Source organism: Ranitomeya imitator, chromosome 2 (assembly GCF_032444005.1).
Source record: "Ranitomeya imitator isolate aRanImi1 chromosome 2, aRanImi1.pri, whole genome shotgun sequence".
Classification (NCBI taxonomy): Eukaryota; Metazoa; Chordata; class Amphibia; order Anura; family Dendrobatidae; genus Ranitomeya; species Ranitomeya imitator.
The window spans coordinates 215,596,241-215,617,158 of NC_091283.1; the positions used below are offsets into that span (position 1 = coordinate 215,596,241).

General features: G+C 43.7%; 1 protein-coding gene across 1 annotated transcript in view; it reads left to right on the forward strand.

Annotated features, from left to right (window-relative positions):
- F8 (coagulation factor VIII) overlaps window positions 1-20,918 on the forward strand; it is a 203,430-nt gene that overhangs the window by 91,818 nt on the left and 90,694 nt on the right. The window contains exons 8-10 of the mRNA XM_069748570.1: window positions 4,222-4,474; window positions 8,402-8,531; window positions 12,668-12,755. Coding sequence (XP_069604671.1) covers window positions 4,222-4,474; window positions 8,402-8,531; window positions 12,668-12,755 — 471 coding nt within the window. The remainder of the gene's footprint in view (window positions 1-4,221; window positions 4,475-8,401; window positions 8,532-12,667; window positions 12,756-20,918) is intronic.

A 20,918-nucleotide genomic window follows, 5' to 3' on the forward strand; every position in this document is an offset into this window, starting at 1 on the left:
GGCTAGGGATAGCGAGACCCCGAAGAGAAGTTACTGACAATATAGAGTGGCCTTCCAGAGAAGGGTCTTTGGAGAGGATGCCGAGGTCTTGAACCCCAAAGCTTGTAACACAGAAAGCCTAAAAAGGACTGAGTATATGATACTAGTGAGGGTCACAAGCGGTAGATCCAGGACGCCATTAGTGGAAGAAATAGAACACGGAACCGCTGGCCAAGTAAGCAGACTTGCTGATCAGGACTGTAGTGCTAAAGCTGGGTTGTAGTGAAGTAGGATGAAACAGTGCGCTTCACTGGTCCTGGAGTGGACAAGAGAGGAAGGGTACTGTGCGGAAGAAAATGCTCCATACTGTAGAGGAAACATCCATAAGACTTTGTACCTGCTACCCCTTGTACATAACCCTTGCCAAGTTATCATTCAGTAAATACTTTGTTTTTAAATGGTGGCCTCCTTTATTGAACTGTGGGACCTACAGTCCTGGTCGGCCCGTACCACCAGCTACATTTCTATTATCAAAAAACTGATATATAGACACAAAATAATGCCACACAGAGACTATTAGCAGAAGATCAGAAAAAAATATATATCTACAGCTCTGGCGAAAATTAAGAGACCACCACCTCAAAACCCTGTGATGGCCGCCCAATCTCCAGACCTGAACTCCATTGAAAACTTCTGGAATGTAATCAAGAGGATGATGGATAGTCACAAGCCCTCAAACAAAGAAGAACTGCTTGAATTTTTGTACCAGGAGCAGTGTGAAAGACTGGTGGAAAGCATGCCAAGACGCATGAAAGCTGTGATTTAAAATCATGGTTATTCCACAAAATATTGATTTCTGAACTCTTCCTGAGATAAAACATTACTATTGTTGTTTCTAAATTATTATGAACTTGTTTTCTTTGCATTATTTGAGATCTGAAAGCACTGGGGATTTTTTTTTTTTAATTTTGACAATCCTTCTTTGTCTAAAAAAAAATAATAATTATTGCTTGGAACTTCAGAGACATGTTGTCAGTAGTTTATAGAATAAAAGAACAATTTACATTTTACTCAAAAAATATACCTATAAAGAGAAAATCAGACAAACTGAACATTTTGCAGTGGTCTCTTAATTTATACCAGAGCTGTATATATATGTCTACAAAGAATGGGGAATATAAAAAATCCAGAAAATGGCATTGAATCATTTTTAAATAATTAATTTGCATTTTATTGCATTAAATACCATATTTTTCGGACCATAAGAGGCACCTAGGTTTCAGAGGAGGAAATTAGGGGAAAAAAATTGAAGCAAAAAAATGGTCAATTCTGTACTGTAATATCCCCTATCCTGGTATGCATGGCTTCCTCATCCCAGTCCTGGTATCATTGGCGCCATCATGGTCCTGGTTTGATCGGTCCCATCCCAATTCTGGTATAATTGTCCCCATCTCGGTCCTGGTATGATTGGCCCCATCCTTTTTCTTTTATAATTGGCTCCATCAGGAAAAATTAAAAAAAATTACACTCACCTACACGGCGCTCCCTCGCAGTGTCCTGCTCCGTTGCCAGCAGCTGATTAATGCTTGTAAGCAGTGCATGGCAGGGACGTCATGTGCTGCTCACAAGCAGAGCACATCTGCCGCAATACTCACCGGGACCGTTCATCGCAGAGAGTGGTGAGTATCCATTCCTCTTCAGTAGAGCGCACTGTCAGCTGGAGCCTTCCTGCTGCTGTCGGCAGTCACGTGTGCCGATACTTAAGAGAAGTGAATATTCGGAATTTCTCTTAACCCCTTCACGAACTCCGCCTTACTAGTACAACAGAGGTCGGATCCCCTGCTTTGATGTGGGCTCCGGCGGTGAGCCCACATCAAAGCGGGGACATGTCAGCTGTTTTGAACAGCTGACATGTGCCCGCAATAGTGGCGGGTGAAATCATGATTCACTCACCGCTATTAACTAGTTAATTGCCGCTGTCAGCGGCATTTAACTAGCGCTTCTGGACGTGCGGCCAGAAATGAGGGCATTGCCGACCCCGTCACATGATCGGGGGTCAGTGATGCGTCGGCATGACAACCTGAGGTCTCCTTGAGAACTCTATGGTTGTTGATGCCGGATTAGTGTGAGCACCACCCTGTGGTCGGCACTCATAGCAATGCAGTAAATCTACTACATAGGGGCGATCTGACGATCGCTCCTATGTAGCAGAGCCGATTGAGTTGTGCCAGCTTCTAGCCCCCCATGGAGGCTATTGAAGCATTGCAAAAGTTTAAAAAAGTTTTAAAAAATGTGAAAAAAAAAATATAAAAGTTTAAATCACCCCCCTTTTCGCCCCAGTCAAAATAAAACAATAAAAAAAATCAAACCTACACATATTTGGTATTGCCCCATTCAGAATCGCCCGATCTATCAATAAAAAAAGGATTAACCTGATCGCTAAACGGCGTAGCGAGAAAAAAATTAGAAACGCCAAAATTACTTTTTATTGGTCGCCGTGACATTGCATTAAAATGAAATAACGGGCGATGAAAAGAACGTATCTGCACCAAATGGTATCACTAATAACGTCAACTCGGCGCGGAAAAAATAAGCCCTCACCCGACCTCAGATCATGAAAAATGGAGATGCTACGGATATCGGAAAATTGCGCAATTTTAATTTTTTTAGCCAAGTTTGGAATTTTTTTTTTAGATAAAACATAACCTAGACATGTATGGTGTCTATGAACTTGTAATGACCTGGAGAATCATAATGGCAGGTCAGTTTTAGCATTTAATGAACCTAGCAAAAAAGCCTAACAAAAAACCAGTGCGGGATTGCCCTTTTTTTGCAATTTCATCGCACTTGGAATTTTTTCCCCTGTTTCTAGTACACGACATGGTAAAACCAATGATGTCGTTCAAAACTACAAATCGTCCCTCAAAAAACAAGCCTTCACATGGCCATATTGACAGAAAAATAAAAAAGTTATAGTTCTGGGAAGGAGGGGAGCGAAAAACGAAAACGCAAAACCGAAAAAGGGCAAGGTCTTGAAGGGGTTAAGTATCGGCACACGTGATCGCCGGCAGCAGCAGGAAGCAGGCAGCTGACAGTGTGCGCTACTGAAGAGGAAAGGATACTCACCGCGATGTCCAATGAATGGTCCCGGTGAGTATTCCGGCAGCTGTGCTCTGCTTGTGAGCAGCTCATGATGTCCCTGCCATGCGCTGCTTACAAGCATTAAGCAGCGGCTGGCACCGGAGCAGGACACCGCAAGGGAGCGCCGTGTAGGTGAGTGTAATGTTTTTGTTTTTTTAATCTTTGCTGATGGGGCCATGGTTACCAGGAACAGGATGGGGCCAATTATAAATGACAAAGGATGGGACCAACATTCCAGGAACAGGATGGGGCAATTAAATCAGGGGCTGGAAAAATCAATATGCATAGCCCTCCATGCCCATGGGTGTGGAATGCAGGGCATATTAATTTCTCTTTAGCAGAGGGCACAGGAGTTAGCCGGAGCTGACAGCTCCAGCCTCCTGTGACCCGATGCTCCACCGAAACCGATCCCCCACCTCAGCCAGAGCCCATACATCCGGACTATAAGACGCACCCCCCCTTTACCTCCGCATTTTGGGAGGAAAAAAGTGAGTCTTATAGTCTGGAAAATACAGTAATAGAAAAACAGAACTTATCATTTGATACAGAAACCGTTGTTTGCAATTACAGAGGTCAGAGGGATTTTGGCCCACTCCTTCATATAGATCTTCTCCAGATTTTATTTATTTATTTTACTCCACTCATATAGCGCCATTAATTTCGCAGCACTTTACATACATCATCATCACTTTCCACATTGGGGCTCACAATCTAATTTCCCTATCAGTGTGTTTGGAGTGTGGGAGGAAACTGGAGAACCTGGAGGAAACCCACGCAAACACAGGGAGAACATGCAAACTCCTTGCAGATGTTGTCTTAGTTAAGCCCCTCTAGGATAAGCCCGGTCTGTGTCACCAGTGTGACTATATATATATATATATATATATATATACAGTACATATTTCTTTTCATATTTGGCTATTTTTCCTGATTACTGTGAAACATCCCTCTCATTGTCAGTGTTTATATTAGGTCACATTACCTGGACCTGTCCACATAAGAACCCCATTAGACAAGTGAATGTCCTGATTGCTTTCCCTGCGCCGATAATTTAATTTTTTATGTTTATTCACCTAATTATCATTACACTGTGCTCAACAGGAAAGATGACATCTGTGATGCGAGTGGAAGACTGCGCAACTGAGTCTGAAAAGCGAATGCGTGTAGTAGACACTCATGATGATGACTATGAAGATGATTATTACGAGTCTCCAGTATTCAGTGTAGATGATGGCAATGATGCGCCACATGTTCATGTGCGATCTCATGGGAAACGCAAACCAGTTACATGGACACATTACATTGCAGCTATAGAGATGGAATGGGATTATCAACAAGACAAAAGTGAAAAAGGGTAAGAAAAAAGAAAATCTACAAACATTTACAAAGTTGTTATTAAAAAAATTATCTCATATTCAACATCGGTGGTGGTGAACTTGAACTCCATCTTTGTAGGCTGCAGCTCTAGCTATAAACCAAAGCTCATAATGATATAGATAGGAAAATTTGGTAATCTTGACCTATATTGCAGGAAGTGAACCCAGAACAGATTATACAGGCACTTGGAGATCCATTGTATAAAACAATGTATTTCTATGTTCACTGTATGCCAAAGGTGAAGAAAAAGTCAGACTTTTTTGTTCCTATAAAACTACTATAAATTATAAAAATCAATTACAAAAATGTCTTTTTGTGAGTCTCCCCGGGACTCGAACCTAGAGTGTTCAACATAAGCAGGAGTTAAACTTAGTGGGCCACATGCTCTGGTTCTGTCATTGGGAGAGTTTTGTGTACTTGATCTGTAATGCACTCTCTGATTCCACAGGCAGATTATACTGATACATTGTACATAGGAGTGTATTTCTATGTCCCTGTATTCTAGAGGGAAAATAAAAGAGATGTTTTTCATCCTATAAAATTACTCAAAAATTACTTTAAAAAGTACAACAATGTCATTTTTAGTTCACTTAAAAAAAATAAAAAAAATCACTGTGGAGACACGGTATGGTATCTTAATTAACCAGATGTCTGTTTTTATCAATCCAGAAAGAATAGACTGTTATCTATATGTTGACTTTTGAATGCATGTGTTTCTTTTTGGTTTATCAAGAAAACAGATATTTGCATGTGCAAGCCTGTAATATTAAAAAAGAAAGTAAAAAGCACTGGCGCTCCTGATAGTCCCTAGTGGGGAAACAAAATTGCTGAATGTAGAGTGCTGCTGGTGATTGTGACAGGTTCTGTGTAGACCTGTAAAGTATATAAAATGAAAAAGAGTGGTGTTCACCTGCGCTGTCTACAAAAACGAACAATATGATGAAAAATAGATGAACAAATGAATAAGAGAGCACTTACGTATTGGTGAATATAGTGAGACTAAATAGATTTATAATATATACTCACTCAGATATTAAATGGAAATGTGCAATGAAGAGACGTGATCCCTGTGTATCTGCAATTGATGCGGGTATTGTGATGACCACGGTTGCTTAATCTTCAGAGGTTTATAGTAGATGCCCCTGCTTAGATAAATGTACAACCTTTATAGGTAATGGTGGTTTTAAATAAATGTGGTCTAGTTTTCCCAGTACACAATAAACTTACTGCTGGTGGGAGTAGCGCAGGATTCCGTTAGGTTAAGGTAGTAAGATGACCATCAGATGCTGGCTGACAAGGATTACTGTGATTAGAATTGATTGCCCATATGTTGAGATGAGGAGAAATGCTCCCCTAGTATGTTGGAGCACTAATATGCCACAATTGCTATGTGCACATAAAATATGCTATACTCACTGTGGTGCTGAGTGTGGAGGGAAGTGGTTCCGGAAAGTCTGAGCCACCTCTAGGTGTACCACTATGACAGAGCGGTGGGTTAAGGAGAGAGTGGTGGCAGAAGCCATGCGACAGCGAAACCTCGCGTGCCCTGGCCGGATGCAGCGCTGAGGTAGCGGTCGGAGAGGGTGGGCGGAGCTGCTGGTGACGTCACCACGCTACGGGGCTAAAGAGGACAGGTGTGCTAGTATAGCTAGTCAGCAAACCAATGCATTTCAAGGGCTCTGGCCCTCTTCATCAGGGTTAAACCAGTAGCTCCGCCCACCCTCTCCGACCGCTACCTCAGCGCTGCATCATAGTGGTACACCTAGAGGTGGCTCAGACTTTCCGGAACCGCTTCCCTCCACACTCAGCACCACAGTGAGTATAGCATATTTTATGTGCACATAGCAATTGTGGCATATTAGTGCTCCAACATACTAGGGGAGCATTTCTCCTCATCTCAACATATGGGCAATCAATTCTAATCACAGTAATCCTTGTCAGCCAGCATCTGATGGTCATCTTACTACCTTAACCTAACGGAATCCTGCGCTACTCCCACCAGCAGTAAGTTTATTGTGTACTGGGAAAACTAGACCACATTTATTTAAAACCACCATTACCTATAAAGGTTGTACATTTATCTAAGCAGGGGCATCTACTATAAACCTCTGAAGATTAAGCAACCGTGGTCATCACAATACCCGCATCAATTGCAGATACACAGGGATCACGTCTCTTCATTGCACATTTCCATTTAATATCTGATTGAGTATATATTATAAATCTATTTAGTCTCACTATATTCACCAATACAAACATTTACCCCCCTTTTTTTTTTTTTCTCCTCATTCCCCTAAGATTCTGGTAGTACTTTAAGGACCCATTGCAACATCCACTGCATAACCAATGATTACTCATTAAGTAAGTGCTCTCTTATTCATTTGTTCATCTATTTTTCATCATATTGTTCGTTTTTGTAGACAGCGCAGGTGAACACCACTCTTTTTCAAGCCTGTAATATTGACTTGATTGATGATTGCTGATATGTTAATTATACATTGTCCATGCCAACAGCTGGTTGGCATTCAAAACAGAAGAGGAAAATCTATGCAAATAGATTACATAATCAAACAATGTAAGTTGGTGTTATCAGCATTACCTGTAAATACTGGATGAAGAACACTTGTTAAACATAAAAAGAGGTTTTAGTTCTCTGTAAAAGAGAGACAGAGACAGTCAGAAATTCAGCCAATCCGTCCAGACATCCAGAGAGTCTCTACAGGACAGCAGCCAATACATCATGGCTCCATCACGAGGGACTCAGATTTATCATTCTACAGGATGCAAGCTTAGGGGACTTCGGCCCTGGCTGGAAGAATATATATCTGCTCCATTGACCATCGCTGAACCATGGATACATTTGTGAAAACCAGGTTGGGGTTTGCCGGTCACCTGGAACCTATGGATACATTTGAAGAAAGCCAAGTCACCTGGCTCCATGGAGATGTTCAGAGAAGCCAGGATGTGACCCTATGGTCAACTAGCCTTGTACCTCAATGAACTGTCATCTTCCTAAGCTTGTCATTACCTTCTCTCTGTGCGTGCCACAGTTGGTAAAGTCAGCCCTGGAAGATGAAGCCGTGTTGTGACCCTCCAGTCAACTGGCCTTGTACTTGAAAGGACTGTCATCATCCTACACCTGTCATTACCGCCTCTTTGTGTGCGTGCCATAGTTGCGGTAATTGGCCCTGGAAGATCTGAAGTCACAGCTGCTCTTATCCCGGTGAGTCAGCAGACGGGTGAGACTCTGCACCAAGAATTCAAAAATTGGAGAAGACTGTGAATGAAGAAACAAAAAATAATCCACAGGTCCCAACTAGAGATGAGGACACCGGAACGTAAGAGATTCACAACCTTCAGTCCAGCCTCCAGGTACTACTGACCTGCATACTGGACTAGAGTCTCGAGAATCCATCTGCTCATCTCTAGTCATAACTGTCCCAGATACAGCAGACAGTCCTTGTTTTGGGTCTACCCCCTGCAGTCTCAGGCGTCTGCCGAATGTCCCTCACTACTACCGTGCCTCTGACTACTCCTCATACCAGGTTGCCAGGGAAGAAAGAAATGGTAAATGGGTGTGGATTGGGGTGTGCCCAGGTGAGTGGCCAAAGTTTCCCTCCACATAATTTGTCCCTCTTCCTGTTCTTCAAAAGTTGGGAGGTATGATGTATCTCTTTGTTTGCCAGGATAGCTTTGTGCTACTTTGTCTTTTGGGGGCTCTAACTGGATTTTCATTGGTGGTCCCATAAATGGTTCTTTAATTCAAAAGGAAAAATAATAGAAATAAAAAATCTTTATGTGAAAAGTGCACGTACCACATAGATACTGTATGGCTTTGGGTGGTGATCTAGGATTGATGTGTTTCATTTCTGTATTTGAAATTGTTCTTTTCCATCCCATTTAGAAAACAGATTACTAAAGCAGTGTACAGAGAATTTACAGACTCACGCTTCACCCATCCAAGAATATCAGAAGTTCCTGGAACAGGGATCCTTGGACCTGTTCTTAGAGGAGAAGTTGGAGACCAAATCCGGGTTAGTCCTTGGAACTCTTAAAGAGGTTGTCCACTACTTTTGTATTGATGATCTATCCTTAGAAATATTACACTAAACTAAACCGCACTAAATCACAGAAATTGCATTTGATTTTCTGCCAGCAATGAAGAAGACTCTTCCGGGAAACTGGCAAAAACTTTTTTTTTTGTACTGTATGTCCTAGTGTAGCTTGGGTAGACACCATGGCCCCATTTCATCAAAGAATTTATGGCAAAATTCTGGTGTAAAAAACTTTGAAAATTTGCAAAGCTTTGGTGCACTGCTAGACTGCTCCAAGATGTTGCAACATTTGAAGTCATCATGCCATTTTTGCCCAGCTCAGACAGAGTGAGCAAGATAGGACCATGGCAGGTCTTTTCCACTCACCAACTTGAGTAAGATTTATAGCAAGGCGCTTGGAGGCACACGTCACTTTGTGCCTTACCTAAGTCGTTAAGAGATTGGCCCCTCTTAATGAATCAGGCGCTTTGATCTCCAGCACGCCAAGTTGAGTTGCCCGCCAGGGCTTGGGGTACTCGGTCCGGTCACGCTTGAAGGGGATCTCACGGTGGCTGCGACCCGGTCCGTGCCCTGGGACTCAAGCTGATGGGGACGGTTTTTTAAAGGGAATTGTAAAATAAGTCTATTGTTCGTGATGCCACCTGTGGTTTTCGGTCAGTAGGGACTGACGCCTCTTAAAGGGGTCCTCTTGGGTGATGGTATGGCGGCTGGATGGTGACGCTTCCCACAGGTGAAGCGGGGTCCCCAGGGCTCCCAAGATGTATGACAGGGATGATGTGTTGCCGGTGAATAACGGAAAACACAGGGTTGCAGACTTTACCTGGTTTACTGGTGGTAGCAGGCCACAGTCCAGGGTACTGGCAACAGGTACAGAAGGAGTCCAGGCAGTCCGGAAACAAGTGGAAATCCCCTTGGCAGGTCTAGTTGAAAGCCTTCCACTATGCGCTGCTTTTCTGGTCCCTTGCTCCCTGAAGTTTGCTGGCAAGGTACTCCTTTCTCTCCTGTCCTGCGACAGTACCTGTACGGTAGGCAGCTTGAGCCGTTCCCTTGGGGTCTCAGGCACGGTGACTCCAGGCTCTGATTGCTGCTGTACCTCAGGTGTCGTATGGGCAGTTTCTGTATAGTTCTATGCATTCCGGATCTGCTGTGGGGCTTGCAGCTCCCCACAGCCTCGGGCTCCCGGTGCCCGGGTTCTGCGCTCTAGCTCCTAGGAGGCCCAATTGCAGCCTCCTTGAGCCCTCAATCTCTCCTCTGCTCCTTTTCTGTTTCATGTCTCTCTCAGGCTGATCTCACTCCTCCTCCAGACCAGGATGGATATCAGGGAAGTTCCCCTAAAACAGGGTTTTGAGCTCCCCCTTCTGGCCTGGAGTTAGAACGTGTTGTGTGTGAGATTTACCTGACAAAGGGATCCCTCTTGCCTCCAGGAATAGCACTACCCTCCTCGAGAGGAAGGCAGCACTACTGTGGTACCCGAACTCCTGGGGTGCAACACATTCATCAAGGCCGGTGTTTAAAATGCCATTCTTAAAGGGAACCTGTCACCCCGTTTTTTGAGATTGAGCTATAAATACTGTTAAATAGGGCCTGCGCTGTGTGTTCCTATAGTGTATGTAGTGTACCCCGATTCCCCATGTATGCTGAGAAATAACTTACCAAAGTCGCCGTTTTCGCCTGTCAATCAGGCTGGTCAGGTCGGGAGGGCGTGGTGACATCGGTGGTTCTTCCTCAGCTTTACGTTGGTGGCGTAGTGGCGTAGTGGTGAAGACACAGCGCGCGATCTGCGCTGTAATCCCTTGCATCGGTGGGGGCGGCCATCTTCCTGGGGCTGCGCGTGCGCAGATCGAGTGCTCTGCTGCACGGGGCTTCAGGAAAATGGCCGCGGGATGCCGCGCGTGCGCATTAGAGATCGCGGCGGCCCTTTTCCCAAAGCCGAGATGCAAACTCGGCTTTGGGAAAATGGCCGCCGCGATCTCTAATGCGCACGCGCGGCATCCCGCGGCCATTTTCCTGAAGCCCCGTGCAGCAGAGCACTCGATCTGCGCACGCGCGGCCCCAGGAAGATGGCCGCCCCCACCGATGCAAGGGATTACAGCGCAGATCGCGCGCTGTGTCTTCACCACTACGCCACTACGCCACCAACGTAAAGCTGAGGAAGAACCACCGATGTCACCACGCCCTCCCGACCTGACCAGCCTGATTGACAGGCGAAAACGGCGACTTTGGTAAGTTATTTCTCAGCATACATGGGGAATCGGGGTACACTACATACACTATAGGAACACACAGCGCAGGCCCTATTTAACAGTATTTATAGCTCAATCTCAAAAAACGGGGTGACAGGTTCCCTTTAATGAATCGGGCAAATGTGTTTTGTGCCAGTCATGATTCCTTTGGCCATTGAACCTTTTGGGTTCAGTTATTTTCAATAAACATATGGTCCAGTGGGTATGGTGGTTGTGTCTTGTTATTTATATTGATTTATTCCTTGGTCTGTGTCATTCATCTATATATTCTGATTTGAATATTTGTCTTTTTCATTGTTCCCTGTTTTTGTATGTGTCATGTTCCTTTTGTGTCCTTCTACGTTTGTCTATATGTTTTTTGTTCTCTTGTACTCAATTAGGTTCCCCTGTAGCGGTTGACAGTGGGTTACATCCCCTTTCTATATCCCCTATGTGGTGCACTTGTTTTCCGCACTCTTAGTGTCTCTTCTATTGTGTGCACAATGCGCTGCGCTGTAGATTTTCGGCGCATGCGCATTGCGCAATCTGGGCAGAGACTTCTGCCGTGTATATACTTCCGCCCTCATCGTGCGTCATTTCCGGTTCCGGTCCCCGGCGTCCCGTGCCCAAAATCGGTCATTATCATAAGGTATTTAAACTGATTCTGACGATCGTTTGACACCCTTCCCCTGACGAAGCCGTCCCTGTAACGGCGATACGCGTGGGGTCTCTCCCCGCTCTGATCCTTGCCATCCTGCATATTGTACTCTCGGCGGTGCTACTCGGTTTTGCTCCGCATGGCTGGACCTAGGACTTCCACATATATTGTGGGTATGTGGCCACTTTAGCCCCTATACATCAGGGCATTTGATGCACTTGCCTTCTCTTTTTGGCACTCTGCTTTTTGATTGTCATCCGGCATAAGCCTTACAGGGCTTGTAGTTTGTGTGCTGACATACAGGTGTTTATCATCTCTGCCATCTTTGTCCATATTTGTTGACAGGGTCCACGTTCTTACCTGAACATTTATTATATATTCTTTTTGCTTAGGGTACTCTGTATTCATGTAGGAGGCATAGGCTTACAGGGCCATCTTTATGTATTATATCTGTGCTATACCTGTGTTATACGTAGTGTATGCTTACTATATTGATGGGCTAATTAGACATATATATTGCTTAGGTATATGACACCTTATTCTGCATTATTTATAGGGCATTTGCCCTGGCTTGGCCACTGAAATATTTATGGATCATTGTGGGGACTTGTGGTGTGTTTACTTGTTTTTAATGTTTTTATTTTTTTGTCAATAAAGTTTGCCTTTTTATACTTATTAATACTTATTGTGGTGTGCAGTATTGTAGAGTGGTTCTCCTCTTTTTTCTTGTTTTTTCATAGTTATTCTAGTACCACTTTGCTGCACCCCTCTCTTCTTACTATATAATATTGGTAGTGCGCTGGTACCCTACATTTTGTTAGTCATGATAGAGGATGCACAGAACGGCATTGTAGGTGACATACAACCCCCAGGTTGCCCTGTGTGTAAGCATGTCAGCTCACTGACCACCAACGTTACCTCTAAGATCTCTGACAACAATTTATCTTAGAGAAAACAAGGTATCGGCAGTCCGAAATTGGACATACCAGAACCTTATTTCCCCAGACAATCATCTGAATGGAGCTCCCATACACATTAGATTGGTGACCAATCCCATCGATATTGATGGTTGCGATTGTCGCTTCTCTAATGAGCATGGGGGGCTGGAGACTAAAAAAAATGTAAAATGCAAATTACATGCCACACAATATAATAAACATATAATCCACGCCCAGAGTGATACCACAAATTATAAAATGATGAAACATTATAAAAGTCTATGTCTGTGATTTCAGATTGTGTTCAAGAACATGGCTCGTCATCCTTTCAACATTTACCCCCAAGGATTAAGCAATGTGAGCTCCACTCATCGTTTCTTGACAGGTATTGCAATGTTATGATATTAAAATGACAACAGACAAATAGGAAGGTGTGCATAAGAAAGCGGCAATGAAATGTTCATGTAGTATAAGGCTTAGTTTACACTTGTTTTTGAAATCTTTTTTGTATATTCTGATGAAATGGTGGAAAAAAATAGCACATAGCGCAGTATTATATTTTTCTGATAAAATTACAAGAAAAAAAGAACAAAGGCACCCCATTATAAATTAACGTGGTCCGTCAGGCACCATTTGTGTTCCAGCATTCTGTAATTTTTTGCTATTATGATGAATAATTCTCAAGTTGTCTCTTGATCAGGTCTCAACTCTTTAGTCTCCTTACTTTCTGGTTGCTTGCTCCTCCCTGAGTGAAAGTTCTGGTCAGGAGCTCCGTCCTGTTACTACAGATGAATGATCTGTCAGTATTTGATCCGAGTCTAAAGCTGGAGTCACACATAACGATATCGTTAACGATATTGTTGCAACGTCACGCTTTTTGTGACGTAGCAACGATCCCGCTAACGATCTCGTTGTGTGACAGCGACCAACGATCAGGCTCCTGCTGTGAGATCGTTGGTCGTTGGGGAATGATCAGTCAGGACCATTTTTTGGTCGCTGATCACCCGCTGTCATCGCTGGATCGGCGTGTGTGACGCCGATCCAGCGATGTGTTCACTTGTAACCAGGGTAAATATCGGGTTAGTAAGTGCAGGGCCGCGCTTAGTAACCCGATATTTACCCTGGTTACCATTGTAAAAGAAAAAAAAAAAACACTACATACTCACATTCTGATGTCTTGGAATTCTAAAGAGCAGAAAGACATGTTGAATAGAAGATCAACAGGACCACAAAATTTGCAAAAAATATATATCCAAAGTTTATTGCACAAACACTGTAAACAGACCATACCATTAAAAACAGTTAAAATACACCAAAAATACCCGTAATGACGGTAGTACAAAACATAACCCACAGACTAGAGTGTATCTTGGCACGAGGGTTGGGACGTATAATATAGCACCTCAAGTATATAGTATCATATGGGAACAATCATGATGCAAAAATCATTATCAAAAGAAAACACACATAATTATGTATATACACTGTGTTCCAAATTATTATGCAAATAATATTTCCTCATATTTTCTCTAAATTACCTATCTGAATTGCAGTCATTGTTATTTTCCAGTCATCTACTATTCTAGTATAATTGCAATGTTGTGGAACAAACTGAAAACAGTATCTTTTAAAAAAAAATAAACACTCAAAATGCATGTTCCAAATTATTATGCACAGCAGAGTTTTCAACCTTTTTTATTTAATTTTGAACAATGGTCAATTGTGAAGTTATAAGCATTATCAGCTTATTACAAAATGAAATCAAACAGTTTTCAAGTGAAAACTTTATTCTAGGTGATGTTACATTTGCACATAGGACCCCTTGTTCAAAAGAAGCTTCTGAACTCTCTCGTCCATTGAATTTGTTAGTTTTTGGATAGTTTCTGCTTCAATTGTTTTGCATGTGGACAGAATACCCTCCCAGAGCTGTTGCTTAGATGTGAACTGCCTCCCGCCATCCTAGACACTCCTTTTGATGATGCTCCAGAGGTTCCCAATGGGGTTGAGGTCAGAGGAAGATGGTGGCCATACCATGAGTTTGTCCTCTTTTATGCCCAGAGCAGCCAGAGATGAAGATGTGTTTTTTGCAGCATGAGACGGTGCATTATCATGCATGAAAATGATCTTGCTGCGGAAAGCACGGTTCTTCCTCTTGAACCATGGCAGGAAGTGTTGTTTTAGAAACTCCACATAGATTATGGAGTTCATCTTTACCCCTTCAGGGATCATAAAGGGGCCGACAATCTCTCTCCCTATGATTCCAGCCCAAAACATTACTCCACCTCCTCCTTGTTGGCGTTTTCATGGGGTGTCCATCAACCAGCCATCCTCCACTCCATCCATCTGGACCATCGAGCGTTGCACGGCACTCATCGGTGAACAAAACAGTTTGGAAGTCAGTCTTCATGTATCATTTGGCCCACTGGAGCCATTTCTGCTTGTGTGCAGTGGATAGAGGTGGTCGACAGGATGGCTTACGCACAGCTGCAAACCTCTGAAGGACCCTGCATCTTGTTGTTCTGGGGACATTGGAGGCACCAGCAGCTTCAAAAACTTGCCTGCTGCTATGACAAGGTATTTTTGCAGCTGCTTTTTTAACCTTACGCAATTGCCTGTTGGAAAGAGTCCTCAATTTTTCCTTATCAGCACGCAAACGTGTATGCTGGGAACCAGCTACATACTTCTTGATTGTGCAATGATCACGATGAAGTGTCTTGGCAATGTTGATTGTAGTCATGCCTTGACCTAAATACTCCACAATTTGTTGCTTCTCAGCAGCCGACACATCCTTTTTCTTTCCCATTTTGGCTAAAAATGTAGGCTGCTTAATAATGTGGAACAGCCCTCTTAAGTAGTCTTGCCTTTATTTGGACACACCTGCCAAACTACTTTGCACAGGTATCTGCAATTGCTTTCAGTGATATAAACAACCTTGACACACATCACCATCAATGAGTTTAAATGACAAACAAAAAATTCTAACCTTATCACCCCTAAACTCTTTGTGCATAATAATTTGGAACACAGTGTAGTTCAATAAAATACCCATAGAATGTGCCTGTCCCAGCTAGTAGCCACAGGACCTAATGGATAGAAAGGACATGGATGTGGACCACTTTAAAGAGGGAATACCAACATGAGCACTATGCCCCCTTAACATGTGTATAGTATAGACAAAAACCCCCAAAATACCATATCATCCTAATTGTTATATCAGGCTGGATATAATAATCAAAACCTGTTTAGGTAGAACACATGAAGAGACGGTCCCATTATCAGAAATATCATACTTATGTCATGCCCATAGAATGTGTCGTGCTCCAAGCCCAAAATAAAGGCAGATGAGCATGGGGTCCAGTCCGTCCTGTCAGTAAAGTGCCAAAGAGGTCCGTGGGGCTATGTTGCCCTACGCGTGTCGTCGCACAAAAGACAGCTTCATCAGGGGCCGGTAAGTCCGCTTACAGACCCTTGTGGTTTAAATACAACTTACATCATGTGTGGATCAGCCTCAGCTGAGAATGGAGCTGCGGGCATGGGACCGGAAGCGATGGCCGCATTGTTGCCTGTATCATGCGCAGGCGCCAAAATACCAAGTGGTAACAATATTGAAAAGTAGGCCGCACGACCGGAAATAGTCACAATAGCACCATAGCAACCACAGAAGCGGTGACCTAGGGCCGGAAATGATGTCCGCACCATTACCTGTGTGAAGCGCAGGCGCCAAGGTACTAAATGATAGCGATGCTGGAGATGGGCCGCACGGCCGGAAGTGGTCATCCTACAACCATGGCAACCAACAACAATAGTCGCGTTGTTGTCAATATAGTGCTCAGGCGCCGGGATACCAGATAGGAATGCGCAAGTACATAAGTGCTGGGTATTATGAACCATGATGTTTGTACAAAGTTGACGGCAATAATAGTGCTCTGAAAAAGGTCATTACTGCAATGGCCCAAACGGCAACAGCCATATATAAATTATTAATAAACAACTAATTACTGATGATGCTGAGACGGAAACTTTATAAAAAACCCTCTCCAAGTACGAATATTACAAAAATGATAATCACCATTGTAGCAAGTAGTAGAGTTACACAATTACAGACACCAAATGTATGACACCAAATGTATCAATCAGTGAAACTTCAATACTAAAAAACAAAACCTGTAGCGCTCACAACAAATTATGCCTGCAGCAAACAGAATTGCGGTGCCACCCACCGCAAGCAAATAGAAAAATCTAACAAATAAAAAACAGACTGTCTGCGCTGAAAAACCCGTCAGAGGACCACAGAACAAGGTGCTCAAACTACCTCATACCGCAAGTAAAGTAAAAGAATATATATAGCTACCTGAGGGAACAGTCAGAAGGGACAGGAATCCTGCAGAAGAAGGAGAACGTTTTTCTCCGAAACGCGTTGGAATTGGTCCTAAGCTCTTTCCATAGCCGGTCACGTGATTACTCACGTGACTGTGACGTCACACTAGGTCCTGCTAGAGCAGCATGACCTAACGGCTCTGTCCAGCAACGTGGACACACTTCTCTGCACGCAGACGTGCGCTGCCACCGGCCGGGGCAGTGCCTGCGATCCGGATCGCTACAGGACTACTTGCGGACTATATTTTATTTCATCCGTTCCCGGTTACATGATTGGAAGAAATCAAGACCTCAAAATAAGTGCTGCTGACCGGATAATCCGGCATTTCATCTTTTTCGCGTTATTTGGATGTTCCGAGAAGGCTACTCTGCAGGATTCCTGTCCCTTCTGACTGTTCCCTCAGGTAGCTATATATATTCTTTTACTTTACTTGCGGTATGAGGTAGTTTGAGCACCTTGTTCTGTGGTCCTCTGACGGGTTTTTCAGCGCAGACAGTCTGTTTTTTATTTTTTATTAATCAGTGAAACTTGCAAAAACATCCAGATGGTGGCAGTTTATATAGGTCACATGATGCAAAGATGACAGTATTAGGCTTACATGAATAAGTATATTGAGATGCCAGATTAACGATACTGGATATCATCAGTACATCCGGTGGTATAATGACCAAAAAGTATCATAGCGGTAATAACCTAGCCCTATTTGGGGCACCATGTGCACGCATAAAGAACACTACATACTCACATTCTGATGTCTGTCACGTCCCCCGCCGTCAGCTTCCCTGCACTGACTGTCAGCGCCGGCCGTAAAGCAGAGCACAGTGCTGACGTCACCGCTGTTACTGCCGGCGCTGACACAGTCAGTGCAGGGAAGCTGACGGCGGGGGACGTGACAGACATCAGAATGTGAGTATGTAGTTTTTTTTTTTTTACTTTTAAATGTAACCAGGGTAAATATGGGGTTACTAAGCGCGGCCCTGCACTTAGTAACCCGATGTTTACCCTGGTTACCCGGGTGCTGCAGGGGGACTTCGGCATCGTTGAAGACAGTTTCAACAATGCCGAAGTCGTTCCCCTGATCATTGGTCGCTGGAGACAGCTGTCTGTGTGACAGCTCCCCAGCGACCACACAACAATTTACCAACGATCACGGCCAGGTCGTATCACTGGTCGTGATCGTTGGTAAGTCGTTTAGTGTGACTAAAGCTTAATAAAGCTTAAACTGTTATGTTATCACTATATTTACATATAGCGATAACAAGGCCTTTGAACAAGCACACAGCTCAGGAAAATGAGACCATGATTAGAGGAACTGCTCTGGAACCTGTCCATGGTGTGATTCGGGGGGGGGGGGGGGGGGCAGTTACATTTTATGAGAGTAGTTAACTCCTAGCATCCCAGTCCGCTCTCTCAAGTCCTACGCTTGCCTTACCTCGCTGAGAATAAACGTCTCCATCTGAATGGGTACATGTGAAACCTCTTCTTAGACTAAAATTCTCTCTCTCTGTGGAGGGGTATTGGACCTGCTGTAATTAAAACACCTGAAGCTAGGAGGCGGAGTGCACGATCAGAAGGCTAGACAGAGAGAGAGAATTTTAGTCTAAGAAGAGGTTTCACATGTACCCATTCATATGGAGACGTTTATTCTCAGCGAGGTAAGGCAAGCGTAGGACCTGGTATAAGAGAGGTGCCGTAAAGAGGCTACCAGGTACACATAAAATTGGCCATTTTTATGCGCTAAAAGCTCTCATTTTTCATATTTCTAGTGCAGTAATGCAGTTCAAATTTCGTGTTTTCAAGTTTGCATGTTTTAGCGCTGCAGTGTGCTGCCTTATTTACTTAACTATATACGAGTTGGCGACTCTAGGTTCAGCACCTGTTCACACTGAGTCTATGTTTGGATGTGCAGGTCAGGTTTTTGAAATGTATTCTCTAGCCTTCTGATCGTGCACTCCGCCTCCTAGCTTCAGGTGTTTTAATTACAGCAGGTCTAATACCCCTCCACAGAGAGAGAGAATTTTAGTCTAAGAAGAGGTTTCACATGTACCCATTCAGATGGAGACGTTTATTCTCAGTGAGGTAAGGCAAGCGTAGGACCTGGTATAAGAGAGATGCCGTAAAGAGGTTACCAGGTACACATAAAATTGGCCATTTTTATGCGCTAAAAGCTCTCATTTTTCATACTTCTAGTGCAGTAATGCAGTTCAAATTTCGTGTTTTCAAGTTTGCATGTTTTAGCGCTGCAGTGTGCTGCCTTATTTACTTAACTATATACGAGTTGGCGACTCTAGGTTCAGCACCTGTTCACACTGAGTCTATGTTTGGATGTGCAGGTCAGGTTTTTGAAACATGGAAAGTCATGACTGTTGTGAATTCTGTGGCAGAGTTCACTCCTGTGGTCACAAGTGGTACTTCAGCTGATTCTCTCTGGGAGCTTCCGTTTGTGGAGGAAAGTGGTACTGCAGTTTCTGAGTTTCCTCCCTCAGGTGATCTGGTGAGGTCGTTAGGTGCTTCTCTACTTAACTCCACCTAATGCTTTGATCCATGCTTCCTGTCAATGTTCCAGTGTTGGACTTGTTTTTCCCTGGATCATTCCTGTGGCCTGCTGCTTTGCATAGCTGAGTTCTCCTTTGCTATTTGTTTGCTATTTTTTCTGTCCAGCTTGTCTATTTGTTTTGCTGGAAGCTCTGGGACGCAAAGGGTGTACCTCCGTGCCGTTAGTTCGGTACGGAGGGTCTTTTTGCCCCCTTTGCGTGGTTTTCTTTAGGGTTTTGTGTGGACCGCAAAGTTATCTTTCCTATCTTCGCTCTGTTAAGAAAGTCGGACCTCACTTTGCTGAATCTATTTCATCTCTACGTTTGTCTTTTCATCTTAACTCACAGTCATTATATGTGGGGGGCTGCCTTTTCCTTTGGGGGTATTTCTCTGAGGCAAGGTAGGCTTATTTTTCTATCTTCAGGCTAGTTAGTTTCTCAGGCTGTGTCGAGTTGAATAGGCAGAGTTAGGCGCAATCCACGGCTGCCTCTAGTGTTGTTTGGAGAGGATTAGGGATTGCGGTCTACAGAGTTCCCACGTCTCAGAGCTCGTTCTATTATTTTGGGTTATTGTCAGATCACTGTATGTGCTCTGATCGCTATGTCCATTGTGATACTGAATTGCCTTTCATAACAGTACAGGAAGCCAAAAGTACTAATGATTCTCAATAGAGGGAAAAAAGAAGTTCTGAGACCATTTTTTTCCTTTGCACTGTGATTTGTCTTTTTTTTCCCCTAGGCATTTGGGTGGTTCAGGACACAGGTGTTACAATGGACATTAAAGGTCTGTCTTCATGTGTAGATCAGCTCACGGCAAGAGTTCAAGATATTCAAAATTTTGTGGTTCAGAATTCTTTGTTAGAACCGAGAATTCCTATTCCAGATTTGTTTTTTGGAGACAGAACTAAATTTCTGAGTTTCAAGAATAATTGTAAACTGTTTCTGGCTTTGAAACCTCGCTCCTCTGGTGACCCAGCGCAACAGGTTAGGATCGTCATTTCTTTTTTGCGTAGTGACCCTCAGGACTGGGCATTTTCTCTTGCATCAGGAGATCCTGCATTAAGTAATATCGATGCGTTTTTCCTGGCGCTTGGATTGCTGTACGATGAGCCTAATTCTGTAGATCAGGCACTTTGTCAGGCTCAGGATGAGATAGAGCTATATTGCCAGAAATTTAGAAAATGGTCCGTGCTCACTCAATGGAATGAATCTGCGCTTGCAGCCATTTTCAGAAAGGGTCTCTCTGAAGCCATTAAGGATGTCATGGTGGGATTTCCTATGCCCGCTGGTTTGAATGAGTCTATGTCTTTAGCCATTCAGATCGGTCGACGCTTGCGTGAGCGTAAATCTGTGCACCATTTGGCGGTATTACCTGAGATTAAACCTGAGCCTATGCAGTGCGATAGGACTATGACCAGAGTTGAACGGCAAGAACACAGACATCTGAATGGGCTGTGTTTCTACTGTGGTGATTCCACTCATGCTATCTCTGATTGTCCTAAGCGCACTAAGCGGTTCGCTAGGTCTGCCGCCATTGGTACTGTACAGTCAAAATTTCTTCTGTCCGTTACCTTGATATGCTCCTTGTCGTCGTATTCTGTCATGGCGTTTGTGGATTCAGGCGCTGCCCTGAATT